At 43.6% G+C, this 25,273-nt stretch overlaps 2 protein-coding genes across 6 annotated transcripts; one reads left to right on the top strand and one right to left on the bottom strand.

Annotated features, from left to right (window-relative positions):
• Nucleotides 1-308: 308 nt before the first annotated feature.
• LOC101767246 (AT-rich interactive domain-containing protein 4) lies at nt 309-8,158 on the top strand. 5 transcript variants are annotated; one of them, XM_004973537.4, is made up of 17 exons: nt 309-464; nt 584-734; nt 1,288-1,502; nt 1,580-1,768; nt 2,391-2,444; nt 2,679-2,767; nt 2,849-3,101; nt 3,185-3,241; nt 4,092-4,123; nt 4,675-4,810; nt 4,892-5,065; nt 5,832-6,428; nt 6,518-6,655; nt 7,015-7,113; nt 7,400-7,500; nt 7,589-7,679; nt 7,773-8,158. In XM_004973537.4, the coding sequence occupies exons 3-17, from the start codon at nt 1,338-1,340 to the stop codon at nt 7,896-7,898; spliced, it is 2,301 nt and encodes a 766-aa protein (XP_004973594.1). In that variant the 5' UTR covers nt 309-464; nt 584-734; nt 1,288-1,337; the 3' UTR covers nt 7,899-8,158. The 5 variants fall into 5 exon arrangements, 4 of the variants coding, with proteins under 4 accessions (XP_004973594.1, XP_022683365.1, XP_004973593.1 ...); XR_002678186.1 differs by lacking the exons at nt 309-464; nt 7,773-8,158 and adding an exon at nt 7,207-7,282 and having other exon boundaries at nt 485-734; nt 7,589-7,607; XM_004973536.2 differs by lacking the exon at nt 309-464 and having other exon boundaries at nt 486-734.
• A 4,152-nt stretch (nt 8,159-12,310) lies between these two features.
• On the bottom strand, nt 12,311-13,462 carry LOC101766833. The gene is made up of 2 exons (XM_004973535.2): nt 13,004-13,462; nt 12,311-12,904 (listed from the first exon to the last, which is right to left on the bottom strand). The coding sequence occupies exons 1-2, from the start codon at nt 13,366-13,368 to the stop codon at nt 12,721-12,723; spliced, it is 549 nt and encodes a 182-aa protein (XP_004973592.1). The 5' UTR covers nt 13,369-13,462; the 3' UTR covers nt 12,311-12,720.
• Between the last annotated feature and the right edge of the window lie 11,811 nt (nt 13,463-25,273).

Here is a 25,273-nt window from a genome sequence, read left to right as displayed (position 1 = left end):
GACATCGAGGTGCATGTAGCGTGAATGTGCGTGCATGTATACGAACATATACGTTTGTATTTAAAAAAATTTAGTTCCTCGAAGCCGGATTTCGTACATATATTCATAGAGATGAGTGTACATGGTGTATATAAACACGTGTGTTTAAAATTTTTTTTTTGGGAAAATGAGCGTTCAGAACCAGCCAAATCGAACAGTAAATCATCAAATTTTAGTAAAATTGCAAAATATATAGATGACTAGTTTGACCTGGATAAGAATGGTCGTTCGATAGGTTACCCGCAAAAAAAATTGGTCGTTTGACAGTCGAGGAAAAGTGAGTCCCAGACCGCGAAATATGCCGAGTCCCGAGCCGCGAAACATCCGTCGAGCAGATTCGATTGGACGGATGGGCACGGAAAATCCCCCGCGCCAGAGCCGCCAAAGCGTCGTCGGATCGTCGCCTCGTGCGGCGGCAGCATCAGGTATCCATCCATCCATCTCATCCCAAAAAACAAAACAAATCATTTATCTTTTCCTTTCCTCCCCGCCCCATTCCCGATTCGAAAAGCTAATTTAATCTGCGCTTTGATTTCACATTCAGGAATAATGCATCGTCATGATCCTCGTCGCCGAGCCCACAAGCAGCAACGGGAGTGCACGGCGGCGGCGGCAGCGGCAGCATCGATCAGAAGCCGCGTGAGGAGAAGGATCCGCACCCACGCGCACCGCAGGCGATTCTCCCAATCCGAGCGGTTCGTCACGCCCCCTGCTCTGCCCCCAACAATTAGCACGCGTCCTAGCGCGTTCGTTTTCGTCTGGATTCCTAATCCTACCTGCTCGGCTAGCTGTTTGTTGGGCTCCTAATCTGCGAGGGTTGGTGGTGTTTGTTCGAGTAATTGAGTTACGGTGGATTTTTTTTCTCTCGAGATTCCGTATAATGTTTGTTTGACTGGATTGGGACGGGAGGCTCGCGTGCGATTCGCGGATCGCCACCGCACCTGCGGCCCTCGCATTGCCGTCGATATTCTGGTGGGGGATTCGCGGAGAAATTAGGGTTCCGTCCTTCTCTCGCCCCAAACCTTTACCTTTCCTTCCTGTCCCAAAATCGAACCACATCTGCTCCCGGTTGCGCCGCCGCCGGCGTCCTTGCGGCCCTGGGTAAGCGGATTTACCAGCCGTGGGCTTCAACTTTGTCTCCATGTGTGCCTGTTGGTTTGGTTTGGTTACTCTGGAGGTGGTTTTGGCGAGTTTTGGTCGGATTTCTGTGGGGGTTTTTACCGATATGTTCCAATTTTCCTGTTGCAGGTTCAGTGGTGGCATGAGCTAAGCTACAGGAACTAGTTATCCCTCCAGCCATGTCTCAAATCCAGAGCACCTCGAGGCATAACAGCGTGCTCCTCGCCGTGCTATGCAGGAAGTTTGCCGAGAAGCAGCAGACGCCGGCTCGCCTTGCACCCGAGCCGAAGCGGGTGCGCCGGTCGTATCCCTTCCCGGAGCTTGTCTCATCTGGGAGATTGGAGGTCAGTTCGTTTTGCTGTGTACTGTGGGTGGATGCTTGTTTTTGAGTTCTCAGTTAAAGGTGGACTTGGGGATGCAGGTGCACACGCTGATTAATCCCTCGGTGGAGCAATTTAGAGAGGCGCAGCAGGCGGTGCAACCTAACTTGTTGTATCTTCAGGGGCAGCAGCTTGAGAATGAGGAGATAGGTTCACTTGTCTGGGGCGATACTGATTTATCTGACCTGCAGACGTTTAGCTCACTCATCAGTCCACCATTTCCCACCATAGTAAGCTCCAAACTTTTGTTGAATAGATAGCGTGCAATCCTTGCTGTAAGTTGCTGTTCATCAGTTTTTACTTTACTGCCAAAAATAAGATGCATATGCACATTTTTGTCTACCGTTTCATATTTAGCCTTGAAAAAATAGCTCAGCATGACAATCTGGCAATCTGCATACTGCACTATAACTGCATTGCACACTGCTAAAGCATTCTATCAAAAGCACTAGGAGTTAGGCACACACTATATGGAGATAGTGACAAATTTGAACTTGTGATCATCGGGGAACTATTTCCTTGGGCTTAGCTATAGCTACAACTCTGCATCTATAGAAATTGCATTTGCTGATAACGTGTTCATTCTGATAATGGTCTATACAGTTTGGATGCTGAATCTGTTCAAATCGCTCTATAAGAGGGTCACGGATAGGTGGCTGGTTGTCATTGTTGCCTGAAATTTCTGAATTTTAATTTGTGTTGTTGAGATTTTATTGATGTGGCTAATATAACTGCTATGTGATTTTGTTGAATGTGGATTGGATGTCCCTATTCAATTTACTTTTATCATGTGGTTTCGTTTCTTTTTTGTTTTTCTGTATAGTTACTAACATGTGTACGCACTAAACACAGGTTTATTTGGAAGTTCCTATAGGGGAAAAGCTTGCCCAGTCACTTCATTCACAGGTATTTTTAATAACTGTTTTTACCTCTTTTCAAGGAGTTGGTTCTTATTGTACATTTGCCAGAGTTAGTATGGAGATAGAGCATATATGTTTATAGTATCTCATTTGGACAAACTTTAGGTGGCACTGATTGTTAGAATGTGCTAATGAACCTTTTTCCCTGAACAAAGTGACTGTTATTTATGGAATTTAGGTGCTTATTGAGCAATATGTAATCTTGACATCCTTTCCTCAGGGAATACCATATGTAATATATTGGAGGAATTCATTTTCAATGTATGCAGCATCTCATTTTCGCCAGGCATTAATGTCAGTCATTCAAAGGTATCAACCATCATAAATGTATTATTGGTCTGTGCCATTTTATTCTATTTCACACCTAACATTTTGGTATTCTGGTTGTAGTTCCTGCAGCCATACATGGGATGCATTTCAACTTGCACATGCCTCATTTCGACTGTACTGTGTAAGAAATAATCATGTTCAAAGTGTTAAGCTTGGCCCTCGCCTACTTGGGGATGCTCCAAAGATAAATATCGTCCCTTCTGAGAATGAAGTGGATGAGGAAGAAGGTGGTTCTGAAGCTTCTCTTGCTATAAAAATACATGATGAAGATGTGAACATGAAAGTTCTTGTCTGTGGATTGCCATGTACCTTGGTAAGCTTAGAGGTTATGCCTCATTTTATCATTTGATGTTTTCCTTGTTCCAATCAATGATCACACAGCTGTATCAACTGCAGGATGCATGTTTGTTGGGCGCATTGGAGGATGGTTTGAATGCTTTGTTGAATATTGAGGTATGTGCCCAACCTTCTAGAGTTCTAGTAATCAATATTAGGTTCTAGAAAAGTATCGAGTTTTGAATAGATGTAATCTTCACACGAAAGTGCTAGTCCATTGAACTGCTGGGAGGAGGTGATGTTAACTTGGAATTTTTTAGTATTGCTGTAGGAACTATAGGAATAGCAGCTATGCCATTTTAAGCAGCTACAACAAGTTAGAGCTGAGCACACTAATTTATATGCAGCATGCTGATGTTAACTTGGAATTTTTACTTCTTAGTATTGCCGTAGGCACTATAGGAATGCAAATCTATACGCCGCATATACTCATATATTTAGATTTAGTAAATGTCATTTAATGCAGACGGAAGAGGCAGTGGTGAGGATCCGCTTTTGCTTCATATAGTTTAGTGTTTACACATTTTGCCAGCTTAAGAAACTAAATATACTAACAAAAAATGGGCAATGCGATGCCTTTTGCCAGCTGTTCCCATGCAAGGCAGCCTTGATAAAAGTGAATTGCTCACATGACAAGTGGGGTGACTGCCCACTAGCTGCTTGCCACTATTTAGGACACTGGTTGGATATATGTTCTAATTTTATTCAATTAGCTTGCATTTCAATTGAGAATCCCAGTAAATATGATGCATATCAAAGGGTTGAATATTTGAAGTTAATACTAGTGTTAAAGTTCAACTCATACTTTTGGTTTGATAAGCGACAAAACATTTTTTTGATCTGTTAATTAGAGGTGTCTTTAGAGGCAGATTTGTTGAGCCAACATTCTTAAAACTCTAGCATTCTATTTTGAGTTTTATCATATTTGCTAGAACCTGCTTGATGGCTGAGCTTTTTTACTTCTCAGATTCGTGGGAGTAAACTTCAGAACAGAGTCAGGTATCTTGAACTGCTGTGCGTTACATATTAAGCAACATATCTCATAACTTATGGTATATCAAACATTTTATAAGTTGGGTGTGGATCATGTTTACAATGTATTCTTGGCCTTTTTGCTTTAGTAAATATATTATAATTTTCTTGTTCTCAGAATGCTTCTTTGCATTGTATTCGTGGCTCTTGCTTCAGTAATCATTTCGATAAATTTGATCTCAGCATGTTTTGAAGCATGAATTTGATGGCATGTAAAATGAACTAATGTATCTTAATTTTTTCTGCCTATGAAGTGTCAACCAAATGGAAACTTAAGTTCAGTTCATTTAAAAGAAAACTGGTGATGCAGATTGTATCTTCATTTATTACCTGGTAGCTTCAAGTTATATTTTTTACCAAGTCCACTAATGATATTTTAGATGCTGCTGCTTTCTTTAGACTGTAGTTCTTTATTGTGAAATCAGTGTTTGTGGTCTTAACAAAATAGAAATAAAATATTATTGTTTGTGAATTTTTTTTTGATTCAGAGATGTAAGCTCACAACGTTCTCTTTCCAGTGCTGCTCCTCCGCCTCTACAAGCTGAAACTCTTTCACATGGGGTTGTCACAATGCGCTGTGATATCACAACTTGCAGTTCTTCGCATGTGTCACTTCTTGTTTCTGGTAGTGCTCAAACTTGTTTTGATGATCAGGTATCAATTTCTACAACAATTTATCATTTCCTAGCCCATAACTTATGTGAAAAAAAATTCACATGTTGCCTTATGACATAGCTCTTAGAGAGCCATATCAAGAATGAAATTATTGAGAAGAGCCAGCTAGTTCATGCTCTATCGAATGGTGAGGATAACAAGCCATCTTCAGCTGAGCCTTTGTCTTCCATGTGCTTGGCTTGTGGAGCTTCTACTTTTGAAGTCTGGATGGCCCTGCCTAAATGGGCAGCAAAGGTTAATTTTCTTCAACGTTTTAAATCGATGCATTAAGCATATTGCTAGTTATGTTTATGTCTAAAAATTTACCCAATTTTATTTCAAAACAACATTTGGTGCAACAGCAAACCTTTCTTTATAGCGTTCTTTTCTGCCTTTTCGGTTATATATTCTATTTCCTATGTTTAAAAAGATGTTGTTTCAGATAAGGCGCCTCATCAACCATTTTGTAACACGAGCTTTGTTTAGTACTCCAGGTCTTGAGTTGCACTTTCCCTTGGAAAAGTATCTCATACTCGAAAGTTCAAAATTCCAAACTGTAGAACTGTGCCCTGCTGTTATGGTGGCGTTCTGTTTTGGGGAATTTATTCTGATGTTTAAGTTTATGTTTTGCTGCAAGTGCCTTTTATGTTAGTACCTAGTGCTTGTGTATAATTGTGTCTCCTGTTTCTCTATCTGCTTCAACCTAATCATCTGAACATGATTTTAGTAGCATTTCTGGATTGCTGGGCAATGCCTTTTGTCTAAGGGGTAACAAGGCTTTAATGATAATATGATATGTGTTTTGAGCTTGTGCTCTTTACATAAATCTGCTGTGAACACTCTGTTTTCTTTTAAAACTGCGTGTCTTTTCTTAATCAAGAGCCCTCAGTTACAAAATAGTTGGGTTGTCTGAACCACATTTCTACTTCCCTTGTGTTGATTTGACTACCATTTCCTTGCATAACTTTGTATGAGTGGATCCTATTTCATCTCTGAATGGAGATTATGTTTCATTGCCTAGGTTTTGAAACATCTTGCGCCAGAAATCTCCTACAGAAGCTTGGTTGCACTTGGAATTGCTTGTGTAAATGGCACACCAGTGTCTTCATTTGATAGGCAGGATGCAGATCGTCTTCTTTTCTTTTGCTCTAACCAGTGCAAAGATCAAGATATTCAAAATGGTCCCTATGCCCATCTATCACGATGGTCGGCGTCCCTTACTAAGGATAGAATCACTGGAAGTCTCGAGTCAAAACAAATTTCATCTGGCACAAATGGAGTTACAGAGGACAGGAAGCATCTTACTGAAGGGTCTTCCCTATCATCGTTGAAGCCAAGGTTGAAGCCTGCAACAATGAGACCCCTTCCCCACTCTCCCAAGCAACAAATGCATCTCTTTATGGGTTTACCTCAATCTATCATTCATGATGCTAGTCAAGTTAAGCCTAGCTTGCCAGCTCCTCCACCTGTAAAGCATAGTGTGGTACCTGTTGTCCCAGCCACTCAAAGAAAATCATCATATGGGCCGCCACGTGTTCAACCATCAGTTCCATTGATGAATCCTCTGCCAATGAAGAAACATGGGTGCGATCGGTTGCCTATCCGTATTTGCTCTGAAGTACACTTCTGGACGATCCTTTTTTTTCCCTTCTGTGTTGTTACATCTTCCTAGCAATTAGCCATATCATTTTATGGTTTCTTTTGCAGGGAGACTTCTTGAAAGATGTCATGCAGTTTCTACTTCAGAGGGGCCACACCCGACTCATACCTCAAGGGGGACTGGCAGAATTTCCTGATGCAGTCCTAAATACAAAGCGCCTTGATTTATATAATTTATACAAAGAGGTAATTGCACACTTCTGCTGTTCTCTTGTATGGGGCAAACTCAATGCCCTTGATACTGAGAGAAATCAGTCCAGCCTTACAAAAACTGGCATGAACCAGTATATCTATCCTAAAACTTACAAAAACATCTACCCAACATGAATGGTATCACAGATCTAGGACATAAAGAGAACTAGAATGCTTCCTAAACTACTGCAAAAAACAACTGAACGTGAAAACTTTAAGCTTCTAAACTCCTGACATTCTAGAGATCTTGTTGTCACCTTAGAAGATATTGCCAAAAAAGAAATAAACTAAAGAAAATAACATGTGATGCTCTAATGATTTTGCTGGCAAATAATCTGACTGCTATCATCCAGGTGGTATCCCGAGGTGGCTTTTATGTAGGTAATGGCATAAATTGGAAAGGTCAAGTCTTTTCAAAGATGAGCAACCATACAGTTACAAACAAAATGACGGTATGTATTTACTTGTCTTATATATCTAGCTAGTACTGTCTTCCCCAATAAGTCTCTGAAATTGTTGTTTTCTGTGCTACCATGTTTTTGTAGTTAACATCCTTAGAGCTATTTCCCAGCATATGGAAAAGATGTTTCAATTTTTGCACAGCTTCAGCTATTATATGAAGTAAATGGTGCCAGTTGTTTACTGAAAATTATTATTTTGGGAACTTACTGCTATCTTTCAATCAGGCTCATTTTCCATTGTAATTCAACTCTAATCATGCACACTTTTTATATATAGGGTGTTGGGAACACACTAAAGAGGCATTATGAGACATATTTGCTGGAATATGAACTTGCACATGATGACGTCGATGGGGAGTGTTGCTTGATTTGCCACAGGTTTGGGGATTTGATTTCATTCTAGTGTACCCGCTGACACTCTATTCCATTTCAGTAGAATCTAACATGTTCCTAAATGTATTTGCAGTAGTGCTCTGGGCGATTGGGTGAACTGTGGGTTATGTGGAGAATGGGCCCACTTTGGCTGTGATAGACGGCAAGGGCTGGGCACTTTCAAGGTAGACACTTGCTAATCGTAGAGTAATATTTGTTTAAATTTCAAGATCGTCAAAGTTTAGGTTATATATTGATCTTGTCTGCTGTGTCAACAGGACTATGCGAAGACAGATGGGCTGGAATACATTTGCCCCCAGTGTAGCCTTGCGAAAAACAAGAAGCCACCACTTCCCGTTAGAGTAGGCAATGGCTTTGTGGCATCAGCAGATTCTGCACCATGATTTGTTAATTAATTAACCTATCTTTTTCCCCCTTTCCCCTTGGCCTTTTGTCCCACTTTTTTTTGGGGTGATGGTTTGGGTAGAGAGAATATTGGCTGAGCATGTGTAGTGTAATCATCGGCAACACATGAAGTTCAAATTATATATAGCTTGTAATTCTCGGCAAGACATGAAGTTCAAAATTATGTGATCAGATCACTTCCGAGCCAATTGAATCTGCGCGCATTTGATTAGTAATATATTGGTAACCACGAAAGTTTTGATGTGGCTAGTTTAACAAGTTGTAAGCAAATTTTATGTGATGGCATGATAACCACTACAGTACAAAATGAGACTATTGCATGATTATAATGGCAGGGGTGCGAAAGCCGCCGAGTTGTGCCAGACTGCTAATGTCAGTCATCCGAATTGTCCAGCAATTCTGACCGGCTCAAGGCTACATCTGCCGCCGATTTCCGCAGCTACGGCGGTGGGCATCCAATACTTTTCGAACGTCTTCTAGAACCATATAAAGATGAAATTACATTTGGCAATAATTTGCTGATTTTTTCAGTTTAAGTTCACCTTTAGCCTACGCGACAATACCAGCGTTGTCTGTACGACAGGCAACCCCATATGTCTATTCACTTTGTCCGCGAGAAAGTTACTTTAGGACACGTTCGCGTGCTACATGTGCCATCGTTTCACCCGTTTGTGGATGTCATCACTAAAAACTTGCTTGCCTAGTTGTTTACTAACTTTAAACTCGGATCCTCCAGCCGTGACTGCGGGGTTTTAGAGATGTATAACCTAACTAACCAAGGGTTTGTTGTTTCATATAGCTTAAGCTGTACATGGTTATATATGAAAATTTACTCCTTGTCCAGGGTGTGAGGTTTCTCCTAATCTATTCTCTCTATAATAAGAAGTCTTTGATTGCAAGGGTATCACGGAAGAATATTAAAATAGGCGGGGATGTTGATCCCTTATCGTTTTTCATTAATAACCAGCAACATTGCCCATGCGTTGCAACGAGACAAAAAACCTCCTTATATGTCCCTAGCTGAATAGAGGTAACCTTAAACTTAATTGCTTAATTTGTGACCTCCATGGTGTGCCGCTATGGTGCTGTTGAGGGATCATCACCGAGGAAGGAAACACCTAGTTGATGTCTGGTCGGGGCGGCTCGATCCTGGCGTTGACGACTCGACAAAGTTAATATAGGAAGCCTATGATTGACAGTATCTACGGTTTCGACGTTCTAGGTAGGGGCAGATCGGGGGGGGGGGGGGGCTCAAGCCCTCCCTACTGTCCAAGAACTCGCAAAGGAAGAAGAGGAGGATAAAAGAGGTAAAAGAAGAAGAAAAAGAGGAAGAAGGGGTGGAGATGGAGGAGGAAGAAGAAGTAAGCCCCCATATGTTTTGATCTTGCCTCTGCCATTGGTTCCAGGGGTTTCCTGCGGTTGCGGGATCTTGACACGACTGACATTTTGCGACAGCCTCAACCATCTCGTCACCACGGGCTATCCTCGCTGTCGAACCTCGACGTCTGCCACAATCCCCCAACTACATTAAGTTCTACTTCTTCACGCCACTCACCGACCTCCGCCTCATCTCTCTTGACCTTTATATGTGCGGACTGAAGCGGGCAGCACGGGGGCAAGAGCTACCTTTGATTCTTAGGGCATGTTTGGCACGGCTCTGACTTGTGGGAAAATATCTCTAGCCGTGGCTTCTCTAATGAATCAGTTTTTTGGTTTTGGCTCGTTTGTTAGAAAAGGTTGGTAAAACTACCGCTTTTAGCTCTTCAGAACGGATAGAATATGTCAAATCTCCATAATATCCTTACCTTTTTTTCCTTTCGTATTTTCTATTTTTTATTTCTATTTCCTTTTCCTTCTTTTTTTATCTTTATCTTTTAAATTTTTTCTTTTCCGTTTCCTTTTTCTCCCTTCCGATTTCTTCATTATCCGTTCGTTCCCAGCCCCAGCCCCGCCGACCATCCTTCCGTCGTCAAGCATGAGCGGTGCTCACTCCGTCGTCCCCCCGCACCCTGCTCCCTCTTTGGCCACGCTGCTCCCTCTTTCACCATCTTGCGGATGTCATGACTAAAGACTTAGCTTGCCTAGCTGTGTACTATTTCTTTCATCCCAAATTACTATTCGTTTTGACTTTTCTAGATACATAGTTTTTGATATGCACGTACATACATATTATATCTAGATACGTAGCAAAAGTTAAATATGTATCCAGAAAAGTCAAAATAAATAGTAATTTAGGATGGAGGGAGTAACTTTAAACTTGTATATCCGGATCTTCCAGCCATAACTGCGGGATATTAGAGATGTATAACCTAACTAATCAAGGGTTTGTTGTTTCATATAGCTCAAGCTGTATACGTTATATATGAAAAATTACCCATTGTCCAGGGTGCCAGGTTTCTCCCAATAAGAGGTTTCTCCCAATCTATTCTCTCTATAATAAGAAGTCTTAGGGTATCACAGAAGAACGCTAAAAATATTCACTACCATTTGGCGGGGATTTTGATCCCTACTCGTTTTTCATTAATAATTTGTAAGTTGTGTGTCCTAGATATGCGAGGTCGACTGCATGTAGTCTTGAACCGATTCTATAGATGTTACTGTTTGAGATCAATAAAGCTTTGTTTATCTAAAAATATATACGCTATGTTAGATAAATTGTTATACATTGCAGATGGACTTTGTGTTGCCTACCACCTGGACGTACACCTCTCATCATGGCTTCTCGTACTATATTTTTGGTTGTGGTAATCTGAGAGGGAAAGAGTTCATATCTAAATTTCGGCAAAAATATAACGAGAAACGGAGAGCAGCACAAATGAATCCACAGCACGGCGTTCAATATCTCCAATTAACGGGTAGTGAAACTGAAATCAAACTAATCATGTCGACCAACACTTTCTTTCCACGTCAAATGACTCGCGCGCATGTTGCATTACAAAACAACGAACAAACTGAATCTCTTGGCCACGATTAATAAGCGTTGCGTGCAGGCACTCAGAAAAAACCCATCTGCTGCATTCTCGGATCCCCGGAACCCTCGCGGCCTAATCCTTCTTGGCGAAGAGCAGCCGCGCCCGGAGGTCGGCGGCGTCGACGTCGCCCATGTGGGTCTCCGGCATCCAGCAGCCCGTCCTGGGGTCCCTCATCCAGAAGCTCTCCTCCTCCTTGGGCTTATCCGCCGCCGCTCCCGGCAGCCTCGCCTTGCTGGCCACTTCGACTGGCTCCTTCCGCGCCGCCGCCGCGGCCGCAGCGCTGTACGTCCGCCGGCCGCAGTCCGCCACCTTCGCGCCGCAAACGCCGGCGAGCCGGGACGAGAGGAGAGCGCGCGCTGCCATCGCTGTTCGGAGCCAGGGGAAAGCTTACGGCAATGCAAGAGGAGCGAGCGCTAGGGTTTTGGGCGGCGGACGCGATCGGGTTTGTGATTGCAGGTACGCGGCCGCGCGGCGACGCGGCGTGCGGTTTTTATAGGCGGGCGAGTCGGCGGCGGCGCGGAAACCCGGCTCCATTTCGTTGCAGTACTTCGACTGGGTTACGGCGGCCTTACGGGATTGTTCGATTTGACGCAATTCTCCAGCCCATGGGCCTTTCAGCGGCCATTTACTCATCATGGAATGTATGAGCCACGTGATAGACCCATTTCTTCATGGTCTATATATACCGTATCTGGGCCGGGCTTGAAGTTATCTCTCAAATAAAATCAGCGCCAAACGGAAAGGCCCTCCGTGGTAGTCAAAATCACCGGGCTACAGGAAAAGCTCTCAGTTCCATCCAATTCCGAATCTTCTTTGGCTCGTGGACACGTTCGTGCAAGAGAGATTCCACACGCGTCCGAGCCTAGCCCTTACTGGTTCTTCCTAGGCTCAAGTGGTAGATGGCATGGCATCATATTGTTCCAACCAGTTCCCAAAATTCCTTTAGCTAGCTAGGTATCGGTCGAATTCAGAATCCTCTTTAACGAACCACTTACCAAGTGATCGGAATATGTTCCGGCTGCGCCGGTCACACGTTGGACGCAACTGAAACCTAACTACTTCTTTTCCTAGTACAAAGTTGAACACACTCAGGCACACCATTTGCATACACACACATACACCCATGTGCATGTGTCTCTTATTACACATTTAAACTAAGCTACAACGAAGGCGACATAATCTCACATAGCACGATCACACACTTTGTCACCGAACATATCCACATATTTGTTCTTATTCCTGCATGGGACATAATCCTGAGAAAAATAGAAGCACTACATGCGGCTGCTTCTGTAACTTGAGACCGAGCAGGGAAGGTTCCACAATCCACAGGTACCCTAGGCAGCTGAAACCTAGTGAAATCCTCGAAAGAGACAATAGAAGCATGAATGATGGAACTCTTCTTGACTCGTTCTCACTCAATTTCTTCAAGAACTCTTCATGACTCTTTCACATAATTTCTTATACTCAATTGGATCATTAATTGGATGTTGTAGAGTACAAGAGCAAATTACACCCTTACTTTCAAGACTGCAACATGCAAAAATATACATATGAAAAAAACACCCAACCAACTTCTCCAAGTACGTGTTGCTTCCTTTTGAACCCCCCTTCGCCATGATATAATCATATTCTTCGCTGCCATGCATCCATGATATATACATGCTCCTTGATTGATATTTGTATATCATTAGCTTGCTTCAGTACTCATCATATCCTCCTCCGGTGACAAGAAGAGCGGATTATTGATTGATTAATAATTAACTAATTAGTAGTACTGATCCTGCACCATGCTTCGGCCTTCGGCTCTCGGTCCTGCCTTCCTCATCTAGGCTACGGCAAGTGTCTTCCTCGGCGGCGGCCTGCCCCGGTTGGGCGTGCGGTGGGGGCTGTGGTGGTGAGCCTGGCCTCGCCGCTGCCGCTCCTTGCTGCCCGCCGCCTGGCGCTCGCGCGCCTCGTCCACCAGGATCTGCTCCCACCGGCACTCCTCGCTGCAGAAGCCCTGGTCTCCTCTGCACACGAACGAACAAGCAGATGCATCCATGAGCAACGCCGCCTGTTAATCAAGAGACGTCGGCATCTGCAGGTTCGTTGCTGATCGATTCGTGTACCTATACATGTAGACGTCCTTGCTAGGGCTGAGGTCCCGCCGGCAGAGGGAGCAAGCCTTGAGGAAGCTGCACGACACGGCGCCGTGGCGCGAGGCGGCGGCGGAGCGGGGACGCACCACCTGCTTCAAGACGATGTTCGCCGCGTGCGCGTGCCGGCCATGGCTGTGATGCTGGTTGTGGTGGTGGTGGTGATGCTGGTGGTGCACCAGGATCTGGAGCCCGACGACGAGGCGCTCACGCTCGCGGGCGCGCCGGCCGTTGGCTCCGGCCATGGCGGCCGCGCCGACGACGCCGACGCGGTGGTGGTGGACGGCGGCGCCACCCTCCTCCCCGAGGTGGAAGATGCTCTGCCTTCTCGGGAGCATTGCAGTGAGGAGCGGGGAGGGGAGGAGGGTGGGAGAGGGGGAGGGGGGAGGGAGGGATCGCCTCCTCACTTGAGATGGTGGCAGTGGCAACAGGAGGGAGAGAAATAAGGGAGATGAGGTGGTGAAGGGGAGGGGAGTGATGGGTATTTAAAACCGCTTGATGTCCACAAAAGGCCTTTTGCCACCGCTTCCACATGATCAAATAGAAGAAGAATCTCTTTGGGCTGGGACCAGTGCTTGTGTGGCAGTGTGCACAAAAAGAAATACCATAACAGTGCAAAAACTAAAAAAGGGGGTGAACTTTTAATTTGGGGGAAAAATCCAGATGACCCTTTTGAACTCAAATTTCAAGTCTAGCCAAAAAATCATTATGTAAAGTGAAAGATGGATACTGTTTCTTCCCGCACCCTTCATCATTTACATAGCCACTTCCATTTACCTCTGTTCGTGTCTGGCTAGAGGTTGCCGGCTGGTTAAATTGTCCTTGTTAACGGGTCATGCTATGGGTTTAGCATTTCTGGTTTGGATATGCTTTTTTTTTTGCCTCTATGGTAATGTTAATTGGTTCATTTGATCGAACAAATAAAAAATATCGAACTCTAGTATTTGCAGCAAGTATTCAAGTAATGAGGACTGTTGGGATCCCTGTTTTCAGTAAATAGTACTACAATGCATTCGCAAAAAAAAAGAGTAAATAGTACTACAATTGATGCGTGCAAGAAAATGACACGTGCCTTCAAATTGAAAGTCAGATTCGTTGTATATGCTGCTATTGATTTGTTTTTAAGCTTTAACAAACTGATGGTTTTGATGCAAACAATCTTATTGTGTTTCCCATAATTTGCACTAATTCTTCTGAGCATGCATCCAATGCAAACAGACTGAAGCTCTGTTGTCTCTACTTATCTCTAAATGTTCACTTTATTACTTTACTAAATCACATCTGAAACCTTTTGAAAAAGATAGAGGAGATAGAGCAGTAGAGCACTAGTTGACATGGAAAAGCCCAAGCCAGCAAAGCAAAAAAGGGTAATAATAAAAGAAAAGAATGGGATATATATATATATGAGCTGGAAAAAAATAATGATCACTTACGAAATTGTCAAAATGATATAATGAGTGGTCCTAGAAGCAATGCTTTCTAATATTTCTGCAAAGATGATGTTTTTGTCTGGGTGTAAGCTGTTCCCCACTCATGTGGGAGAGTAAGCTAAAAAAAAAGGAACCTCAATAATTGCGAGGTCTTTTTCAGGAAAATTAATGAAATATTAAAAAAGCTTTCACGTCGTTATTTCTTTCATGGAGAAATGGCAAAGGTCATTTTCTGTGTGAGAAAACTCACAAGGAATCCTTGGTGTTGCTGAAACATGCAAAGCAATGCGGTGGGAAACCAGGGCACGGAAGCTCTGTCGGGACTGGGGATACATTCCCAGGCTCCCAGCAGGTCCTACTAGACTTCTTTTTTGCTTTTGTTTTTGCGAGGAATTTGATCACCTACATGAACCAGCAACTTGATACCACGAAATAAAATAAATCATAGTGATCTTGCATATATTATTTCTCACACAAAGCAATGTTATAGTGATTTTGCAGAAATGTGATACGAATTTTCAAATTTTGACTACTAAATAAATCTGAAACCTTATACATCTATGGTTTCTGTCGGATTAATATCCAACTACTTGTAGCCAACTTATTTCTCAATCACTATCGTGGAGATCATAATCATACCATTGAGAGAGCAAATATTATTACTAGCAATTAACATTGTTTTCAACCAAGTTCGACCAACGACGAAGCAATAAGGAACCGACTGTTAGAAAAGAATTGTTGTGGGTTATCCAACATGCGAAAGGCAAATATGGATAGACAATTTTGTACAATCTTCTGTTAGATTTATTTGTTTTCATGCTTATACACAGCTCCTTTTACTAATATTATATTTACAGTTAGATCATAGTCAGTCATAATAAATCATAATCAGTACACAGCACATCCAGATTGATGCCCAATAAGCAGGCAGACGAATGAGAACGGACAAATAAAGGAAACGACGCCCAAACATAGCATGCCTGAAGCAGCATGCATATAGATGTCGGACAAACTTGGCATAATGGCTATCCCTGCTAGCTATCAAGTAATAAACACTATGCTTTTACAGTTATGAGGCCATCCATCCAGGCTACAGGTACAATGATGAGAAAATACATCTTGTCCTACTAGGCTATTACTCCCTGCAAGTGCAACGGTCCTCGTAGAACAGAAAGATGCTTTTACAGTTGCACATGCCAGGTCGTTCTAAGAGCAAGTTTAATAACGCAACTAGCAAGCGGGCTGCAAGGTTTCTCTCAGCCTTTTCCTAGCCCACTCGTACAATGGTTAGCTCTTCACCATTAATACATGGTCCACAAGTCATTCTCACAAAGTTTCTTGGTTCCTGTGCCCAAGTCGGCTGTAAGCTTATAGCCCGCTTCTCCTCTCTCACCTCTTCTCTCTCCTCCACATCAGCATTCAGCCAGCTTACAGCTCTTTATTATACTTGCTCTAACCGGTCCTATTGAGCAACTTTGTTGGCAACCATATAGATCTGTACCTTCAAGTCAATATACTGCTGATCGATTTGCCCTGTGAGTTCAGTGTAGCAATTAACAGCTGTGCGTTCAGCGTTCTTGGCGACAAAAAGAGCTACGTACTAGCAAGGATTCCACATGGCATCTGTAGGTGAAGAATCTTATCCCTTTTCCTAAACACTGGACGTGCGAAAACTCTTGCAGACAATCTTGTACAGTTCAGTTGTAGACTTGTAGTTGTACTAGCATGTGTATCATGCGTCCAATGCAACCTCTCCAGTTGGTAACTGGAATACTTGATACATGATTGGAGTCAACGTTAAAAATGATAGTAATTAATGCAATATATACACTTATGGTAAAAATGTGGTGATATTTTATGGTAACCAAGTTTAATAAAAAAGTTACACCATATTCATGCATAAAGACTATTTTTGATGAAATAATGGGCTTGACCCATTGCAATTTCAGAAACTCCAAATAAATCCCAAAGGCCCATGTGGGCATGAGCAAGTGGTTGGAGTGGTGCAAACCTTTAGTCCCACATTGCTAGTGGAGGAGAAGGATGGCCAACATAAATATAGAGGTTGTCTCCACTCCTCCAAGCTATATGTGTGGGGAGAGAAGGAAAGCTCCACACACGCGCGCTCGCCTCGCCACGCCACGCCTCGCCTCGCCTCGCCTCGCCGGGCGGGGGCGAAGGGCGCGGGCGTGCGACACATGCGTGAATGGTCCACCGAAATCTGGCCTCCTACTACGCCGCCACTGTAGTCTACTCCATCTCGAGCGTTGGCGTGCACCGGCGAACGATCCTGCACCGGGAGAGGCAAATAAGGTTTTTGGGAAGCACTCCGCGCGACTACTCGGGGTCTTCGCCTCCACACACGCGCGCTCGCCACGCCACGCCTCGCCGGGCGGGGGCGAAGGGCGCGGGCGTGCGACACATGCGTGAATGGTCCACCGAAATCTGACCTCCTACTACGCCGCCACTGTAGTCTACTCCATCTCGAGCGTTGGCGTGCACCGGCGAACGATCCTGCACCGGGAGAGGCAAATAAGGTTTTTGGGAAGCACTCCGCGCGACTACTCGGGGTCTTCGCCATGGCTTGTCTTCCGTCCAAACCCGGCGTTGCGGCGTGCCATCGTCTTCGACGTCGTCTGCTGCGCTCCGTCCGCAATACCGTCGTCATTCTGTCAGCACCGCTTGTCATCACAGCTGAGTACGTACACCGTGATCTGATCTGCTATTTCAGCATGCTTTCTGAGATTATGTTGGTCTTCTTGATGTTGCCTAGTATGTTAGAGATTTGCACGCTAGGTTTTGTTCTTATCATGATAAATCTAGTTCGGAATTTACTCTTGCGATTGTCTAATTTTCCAATAATCCAAAAACCTTTGGTATGGCTAGTTTTGCTGAGTCACTGAGGTCGGAAAAATTTATCGATGTGAACTTTAAGAGGTGGAAATCAAAGGTTCGTATCTGGTTTAATGCTATGAACATCTAGGACACGAGGCTTGGCAAACCTAAAGGCGAACTAACTGCTGAGATGCAGAAAAAGTTCGATGATGCTAATAATCTTTTCGTGGGATGTATCATTAGCATTATATCTGACCGTCTGGTCAATGTCTACATAGACATGACAGATGCGAAGGTGCTGTGGGTTGCTCTGGTTGCAAGGTATGATGCAGCACATGCAGACAATGAATTATACCTCATGGAGAGTTTCCATGACTACAGGATGGTGAACAACAGTTCTATGGTAGAACAGGCCCATGAGGTGCAGTGCGTTGTGAAGGATCTTGAGCTTCTTAAGTGTCAATTACATGACAAGTTTGTGGCTAGTTGCATAATTGCAAAGTTGCCTTCCTCATGAAGGAATTTCGCCACTACTCTGAAACATAGGAGACATGAGATATCAGTTGAAAATCTGGTAGCATCTCTTGATGTTGAGGAGAAAGCTTAGAAGAAGGATACTGCTGAGAAAGAAGACCAAGGTCAGTCCAGCACCAACATGGTCTAGAAATTCCCACATGGCAAGAACAAAGGGAAAAACAAAGTCGTCAAGACTACTACCTTCAAGAAAAAGAAGAATAAAACTAAGATGAACTGCTACACTTGTGGTGAGCTTGGACACTTCTCTAAGGATTGTCCAGATCGTGCAGACCGCAAGGGCAGAAGGGCTAATGGGTCCAAGAATATCAGCATGGTGACCATAGGAAACACTGGAGATGGGTAGGGTAATCTACCTACTGTTCTTTCAGTTTTTCATTCCACTAGTTGGTGGCTTGATACAGATGCTAATGTTCATGTGTGTACTGACATCTTCATGTTTTCTTCTTACCAGGTCGCCCAGGATTCCTCCGTGTTGATGGGGAATGGGTCACATGCTACTGTTCATGGTGTTGGTACGGTAGATCTGAAGTTTACTTCGGAAAAGATTGTGCAGCTGAGGAACATGCATCATGTCCCTACCATCAACAAGAATTTTGTGAGCGGGTCGGTCCTGTGCAAGGATAGGTTTAAGATAGTGTTAGAGTCCAATAAATTAGTCATGTCAAAATATGGACAATTCGTTGGTAAAGGCTATGAGTGCGGAGGCTTGTTCCGCTTTTCCCTTGCATACTTTTGTAATAAGTCCGTGAACCATATTTGTGGCAACGTTAGTGATGATGCGAGTACTTGGCATTCACGTTTATGTCATATTAATTTTGGTTTAATGTCTCAGTTTTCCAGCATGTGTTTAATTCCGAACCTCACCATTGCCAAAGGTTCTAAGTGCCATAGTTGTGTGCAATCAAAGCAACCTCGAAAGCCTCACAAGGCGGTTGCGGAGAGACACTTGGCACATCTAGAACTCATACATTCTGATATGTGCGAGATGAATGGTGTGTTGACAAAAGGTGGAAAGAGATACTTCATGACTTTAATTGATGATGCGACTATATTTTTCTATGCTTACTTGTTGCGAACTAAGGATGAAGCATTAGACTACTTTAAAATTTATAAGGCTGAGGTTGAGAATCAACTTGAGAGAAAGATCAAGCATCTAAGGTCTGATCGTGATGGCGAGTATTTTCCCAAAATCTTTGATGAATTCTGTGAGGAACATGGTATTATTTATGAGAGGAGGCCTCCCTATTCGCCCGAGTCCAATAGGATTGCTGAGGAAAAACCGCACATTGACTGACTTGGTTAATTCCATGTTAGATACTACCGGTTTATCTAACGCATGGTGGGGGAGGCTCTATTGACTTCATGTCATGTCATGAATAGAGTTCCGAACAAGAATAAAGATCAAACTCCATATGAGATGTGGATCGGGAGAGAATCATCACTTTCAAATTTGCGTACTTGGGGTTGCTTGGCGAAAGTCAATGTACCCATTCCGAAGAAACGCAAGTTAGGACCTAAGACAGTGGATTGTGTCTTTCTAGGATATGCTCAGAGGAGCATTGCTTATAGATTTTTAGAGGTTAAATCTGAGGCCCCTGGTATGTATGTTGATACTATTATGGAATCTTGTGATGCAACATTTTTTGAGAATATATTTCCTCTTAAAGATATGCATAGGAACTCTAGATTTTCTGCTGAAATAACTCCCGAACCTACTGCACCTGTTGAGTCTTCTGAACAAACCGATGAGCATGAGGACGTCCTAGAGAAGGATGACAGTGAAGCTCCTAAAAGGAGCAAGAGACAGAGGGTTGCAAAATTCTTTGGTCATGATTTCACTATGTACCTTGTGGACAATACTCCCACGTCCATCACTGAGGCATATGCATCTCTAGATGCAGACGATTGGAAAGAAGCTGTCCAAAGTGAGATGGATTCGATTCTTTCTAATGGGACATGGGAGCTCACTGAACGATCCTATGGTTGCAAACCAGTGGGTTGTAAATGGGTGTTCAAGAAGAATCTTAGGCCTGATGGTACTATTCAAAAGTACAAGGCTAGACTTGTGGTCAAAGGTTACACACAAAATAAAGGTGAAGACTTCTTTGATACCTATTCACCTGTCGCTAGACTGATACTACTTTCTCTGGCTGCCTCGTATAGTCTTATCATCCACTAGATGGATGTAAAGATAGCTTTCCTAAATGGAGAGTTGGATGAGGAGATCTATATAGATCAGCCTGACGGGTTTATGGTGAAGGGTCAAGAAAGCAAGGTGTGTAAGTTGTTGAAGTCTTTGTATGGCCTGAAACAAGCACCTAAGCAATAGCATGATAAGTTTGACAGAACTTTAACGTCCGCAAGCTTTGTCATTAACGAGGCTGATAGATGTGTGTACTATCGCCATGGTGGGGGTGAAGGAGTTATATTATGCTTGTATGTGGATGACATACTGATCTTTAGCACAAACATTGATGTGATCAATGAGATCAAGTCTTTTCTATCACAGAACTTTGATATGAAAGATTTGGAAGAAGCTGATGTTATTCTGAACATCAAGCTGATTAAGGATGAGAATGGGTTTACTCTTTCACAATCCCATTATGTGGAGAAGGTCTTGAACCGTTTTGGTTATATGGACAGCAAGTCTTCTCCAACACCTTATGATCCCAGCATGATACTTAGAAAGAACAAGAAAATTGCTAAAGACGAACTGAGATACTCTCAGATTATCGGTTCACTCATGTACTTAGCTAGCGCAACGAGACCCGACATAGCTTTTGCTGTGAACAAATTGAGTAGGTTCATGTCAAACCCGGATTCTGATCATTGGCATGCACTTGAAATGGTTATGCGCTACTTGGTGGATACTATGAGTTATAGGATTCACTATTTCGGGTACCCTGCTGTGGTTGAGGGATATAGTGATTCGAACTGGATTTTGGACTCTGATGACCTATATGCCACGGGTGGGTATGTGTTTACCCTTATAGGTGGTGCAATATCATGGAGGTCTTGCAAACAGACCATCTAACAAGGTTAACCATGGAAGCAGAACTTACTGCTTTGGAAACAACCACTGTTGAGGTAGAGTGGCTGCGTGATCTCTTGATGGACTTGCCTGTGGTTGATAAACCAGTGCCGGCAATCCTTATGAACTGTGACAATCAAACGGTGATAGTCAAAGTGAACAGTGCTAAGGATAACACAAAATCATCAAGACATGTCAAGAGACAACTGAAGTCTATCAGGAAGTTGAGAAACTCCGGAGTAATAAGTGTGACTTATATTCAAACAAACAAAAACCTGGCAGATCTCTTTACAAAAGGGCTATCACGGAATGTGATAGAATGTGCATCAAGGGAGATGGGTATGAGACCCGTTTGAGTTGCCGTAGTGGTAACCCAACTTATGTGATCGGAGATCCCGTGAATTAGGATTTGGAAAAAATAAGCTGTCGGTTGACTGAGGAGAGTAATTATTAAACCCTCTCTATGTAAAGATGCAATACTCTCAAATGTTGTAAGGAAGGTTAACAATATGTTTTAATGTGCTTCTATTGGCTTGATTAAGTGAAGATGTTGTCCTACAGAGCATCCTTGAAAGAATACACCTATATGAGCCCGACTGTAGAACGTCGCAGTCTATGAGACTTGGGTGATCTCTAGTAATCTTATGAAGAGACCAAGGAGTATAACGAATATGCTCCACCCGCGAGGTAGGCTACTGGCAGCCCGGTACTAGTTCCGACTTTGAGTGAAATTTGTCATCACAAAATTTGCAATTCAAGGCTTAGTCCATTATCAAGTTGTGGATGAATGTAGCTTGAAGCTCTAGGTGAGAATTCAACTTAACATTTCTTGCTGAAACACTTGTATATAAACAACAGTGAGAAACATGCAAAATCTCTGATGGACATTTGAGATCTGGTGGGGGATTGATGAAATAATGGGCTTGGCCCATTGCAATTTCAGAAATTCCAAATAAATCTCAAAAGCCCATGTGGGCATGAGCAAGTGGTTGGAGTGGAGCAAATTTTTAGTCCCACATTGCTAGTGGAGGAGAAGGATGGCCAACAAAATATGGAGGTTGTCTCCACTCTTCCAAGCTATGTGTGTGGGGAGAGAAGGAAAGCTCCACACGCGCGCGCTTGCTCGCCTCACCACGCCTCACCTCAACAAGCCAGGCTGGGTTGGGCGAGGCGAAGGGCGCGGGCGTACGACACCTACGTGAATGGTCCACCGAAATTCGGCCTCCAGCCTTGTGGTGGCGCGGTTTCCTTTTGCGGTTTTAATTTTTGGTTACTTGGCCTTCAAGTCAGCGAGATATATGGAAGCCTAATCAGTTTAAATCACGATCGCAACGTGAGACCGTGGGTTCTCCTATATATACGACCTATCGGCCTCTACCGAAAAGACATCTAATCGAGCTAGGGCTTTTGCCTCTTCTCGCTGCTGCGCCACCACCGTAGTCTACTCCATCTCGAGCGCTGACGTGCACCGACGAACGGGAGAGCAAGTATCTGAAACCTCTTGCTCTTGTGATCCTGCACCAAGAGAGGGCAAATAAGATTTTTGGGAAGCGCTCCACGCGACTGCTCAGGGTCTTCGCCATGGCTCATCTTCCGTCCAAGTCGGGCGTTGTGGCATGCCATCGTCTTCGACGTCATCTGCTGCGCTCCGTCCGCAACACCGTCGTTGTTCCGTCAACACCGCTTGTCATCACAACTGAGTACGTACAGACCTAATCTGCTATTTCAGCATGCTTTCTGAGATTATGTTGGTATGCTTGATGTTGCCTAGTATGTTAAAGATTTGTGCGCTAGTTTTTTTCTTGTCATGATAAATCTAGTTTGGAATTTACTCTTGCCGTTGTCTAATTTTTCAACAATTTTATTATAAGTTTTCTCTAGAAAAATATGGTGAAATCAAAGGCAAACCACAGTCAACAAAATATTGCGCCCCAAGCGTACGTCTTTATCATCTTTTCTCCTTTTCTTTTTGTTCTTTTCCTTTTGTAGCGGGCACTGTGCTTAACAGTAAGCACAAAGGCAACTCAAGACCCTCGTGCCACCGAGTGGATAATGTTGCCCTCAACTATCCAGCCGAAGGGTTACAAATAGAGAGGCCAATGACACATTGGTAAACATGAACTTTTGTTCACCAATTTATAGGCTGATCTGAATCTCTTATTATTGCAGGGGTTTTTGTAGTTTACACTGTAAAATAACTAGAGGATCTCTGGGGTCATCAACTAGAATCCACAAAATCTTTTGCAACTCTAAATTTGATACAAAGGAGGCGCTAATATTTTGGCCATCAGCTGCAACAAAAGTTCAGCCGATGAAGGTATAGATATTATTTCACGTGGCAAACTACATGGCCATAAACAAACTAGTTTATCAAACACTGTTTACGCGTTCCCACCGACCTCGTTCACTACCAAGCGATAGCTAGTTGCAGCCATATGGCCAATTTAAGTTAGTTTTTAAAAGGCGAAGGCTAGGTAATTTTCGTTGATCGATGTCCCTTTTCAAACTTTACAATTTAAATTACAGCCAATATATATGCTTCTGCTTGTTCATAAATCCACAAAGGTCGGTTGGATAAATGGAATATCGGAAAATATCTGCATGCCAATATATATGCATTGGAAAATTCTAAATTCCAGTGAGTTGAGCGTATCTTAGTTCCCAGTGGTGGAACCAATCTACCCGGGAGTCAGCATGGTACTAGCTAGTAGTGTGTACCGAAAAAAAAAGAAGAATTCTAAATTCCTAAGGATAAGATTTCCAACTTTGTTCCAAAATAATTTTGCACCTAGCCCCCGGGAGCATCCTGTTGGAGGTATGCCCTAGAGGCAATCATAGAGATGATGATATTCCATTTGTATCCATGATTTGAATATTGTGTTCATTGAATATCCATTAAAGGCTACTTGAATTGATTTGCAATTATGTGAATTGTATGTGAAACTCTTTACTTGTATGGTTATTCTAAAGTTGTCCCTAGTCGGAGTTCATGTGAGGACACACATGAATATTAGACTAGCACATGTATTAGTTGATGACTATGTTTCACAAGTCATGGACATGGAGATGTTGAACTAATAATGTGGACACATGTGGAGACATGTGTTAGGACTGACCCAACATGAGAAGTAGTTCTCTCTTTAAACAACATATACGCTTTGTCCTTAGACCTGAGACTGTCGCATGTATTCTAGATGTGGATCGACCTACTTAGGGGCTATCAAACGCTACGCCGTAACAGGGTAGTTATAAAGGTAGCTTTCGGGTTTGTCAAGAAGCATGCTATGAGACATGGTCAGTCAAGATGGGATTTGCCCCTCTCTGATTGAGAGTGATATCTCTGGGCCCCTCGAGTGATCGGATCCAAAAATGCATGGCCATGCTACGTACGGTTAAGAGTTAACCTACAAAGGGATTCCGAATCACATGATCGAGAAAGAGCGGTCGGCTTGAAGCTATGCCAAATATCGTGAGGCAAAGGGAATAGCATGTATATTATGTTGTGATGGTTCGTCTGATATGATCTTCGTATGCGTATAGGAGTTGGCACGTCTTGCTAGAGGCCGCTACCGACTATTGGGCCGAGTAGGAGTACTCGGGCCATGTCTATACGTATCCGAACCCATAGGGTCACACACTTAAGGGGCTGGAAGCCCAATTCGGATCTGATCCGAGTTGGATTAGGTCTAGGAGTACTAATGGGCCTCGGATCCAGAGGCCCATCAGGAACCTCTATAAATAGAGGGGTGGGGGCGCCCTAGGGTTTACACCTTTTTGGCGAAACACACCTGCCGCGCCTCCCACGCCCTCGCCTGTTGCAACTCGCGGATCTAGCAGTCCGGCTTGCGACGCTTCCTCCCTGCACGTGTGGATACCTTGGAGGTGTTGCGCCTGCAGCACTTGGACGAGCCATCGACGAGCCGCCGACGAGCCACGACGAGCCGACGACGAGCCGGGGTACCGGAGGCGATCTTGCTGTGCACGTGGACGAGCTGCTGAGGAGCTGCTGGACGTGATCGACTACGTACGACTACGTTGATCGACTACGTACGTGATCGTCTTCACTGCATCGACGCATATCTACATCTTCCGCACCAGTAGTGCGTCGAGTGGTAATCCCGTGATCCTTATACGGTAGTTCTTCCTGGTTATACGCGGTAGAAATTTTGATTTGCGCTAGCGTAGCCTACCTCGTATCCCAACAGTGGTATCAGAGCCGTAGCTGCTTAGTTTTGGATTCGGGATGTGTGCATATGGAGATATGCGAGTTTTCTGTTTGATCTATGTCCTGGTTTCGTGCCCTTGCTGCAATGGTAGTGTAACGACATACTCCTACCAGTCGGTTTCCGCCATCGGAGTTAAGTGATACACGTAAATCCAGTTGCAGTGAGCGAAGATCAATATGATTGG

The sequence above is a fragment of the Setaria italica genome, chromosome VI (assembly GCF_000263155.2).
Source record: "Setaria italica strain Yugu1 chromosome VI, Setaria_italica_v2.0, whole genome shotgun sequence".
Taxonomy (NCBI): Eukaryota; Viridiplantae; Streptophyta; class Magnoliopsida; order Poales; family Poaceae; genus Setaria; species Setaria italica.
Note: the sequence above shows the minus strand (reverse complement) of the source record. Positions and strands in the feature narration are given on the sequence as shown.

What these genes read in the sequence shown, in the direction of transcription:
- LOC101767246 (XM_004973537.4), top strand. Translation starts at nt 1,338, where the DNA reads ATGTCTCAAATCCAGAGCACCTCGAGGCATAACAGCGTGCTCCTCGCC. An exon ending in GTCCACCATTTCCCACCATA is followed by an intron (nt 1,769 to 2,390) that starts GTAAGCTCCAAA and finishes CACTAAACACAG; the next exon opens with GTTTATTTGGAAGTTCCTAT. An exon ending in TGTTGCTTGATTTGCCACAG is followed by an intron (nt 7,501 to 7,588) that starts GTTTGGGGATTT and finishes ATGTATTTGCAG; the next exon opens with TAGTGCTCTGGGCGATTGGG.
- LOC101766833 (XM_004973535.2), bottom strand. Translation starts at nt 13,368, where the DNA reads ATGCTCCCGAGAAGGCAGAGCATCTTCCACCTCGGGGAGGAGGGTGGC. An exon ending in AAGGACGTCTACATGTATAG is followed by an intron (nt 12,905 to 13,003) that starts GTACACGAATCG and finishes GTTCGTGTGCAG; the next exon opens with AGGAGACCAGGGCTTCTGCA.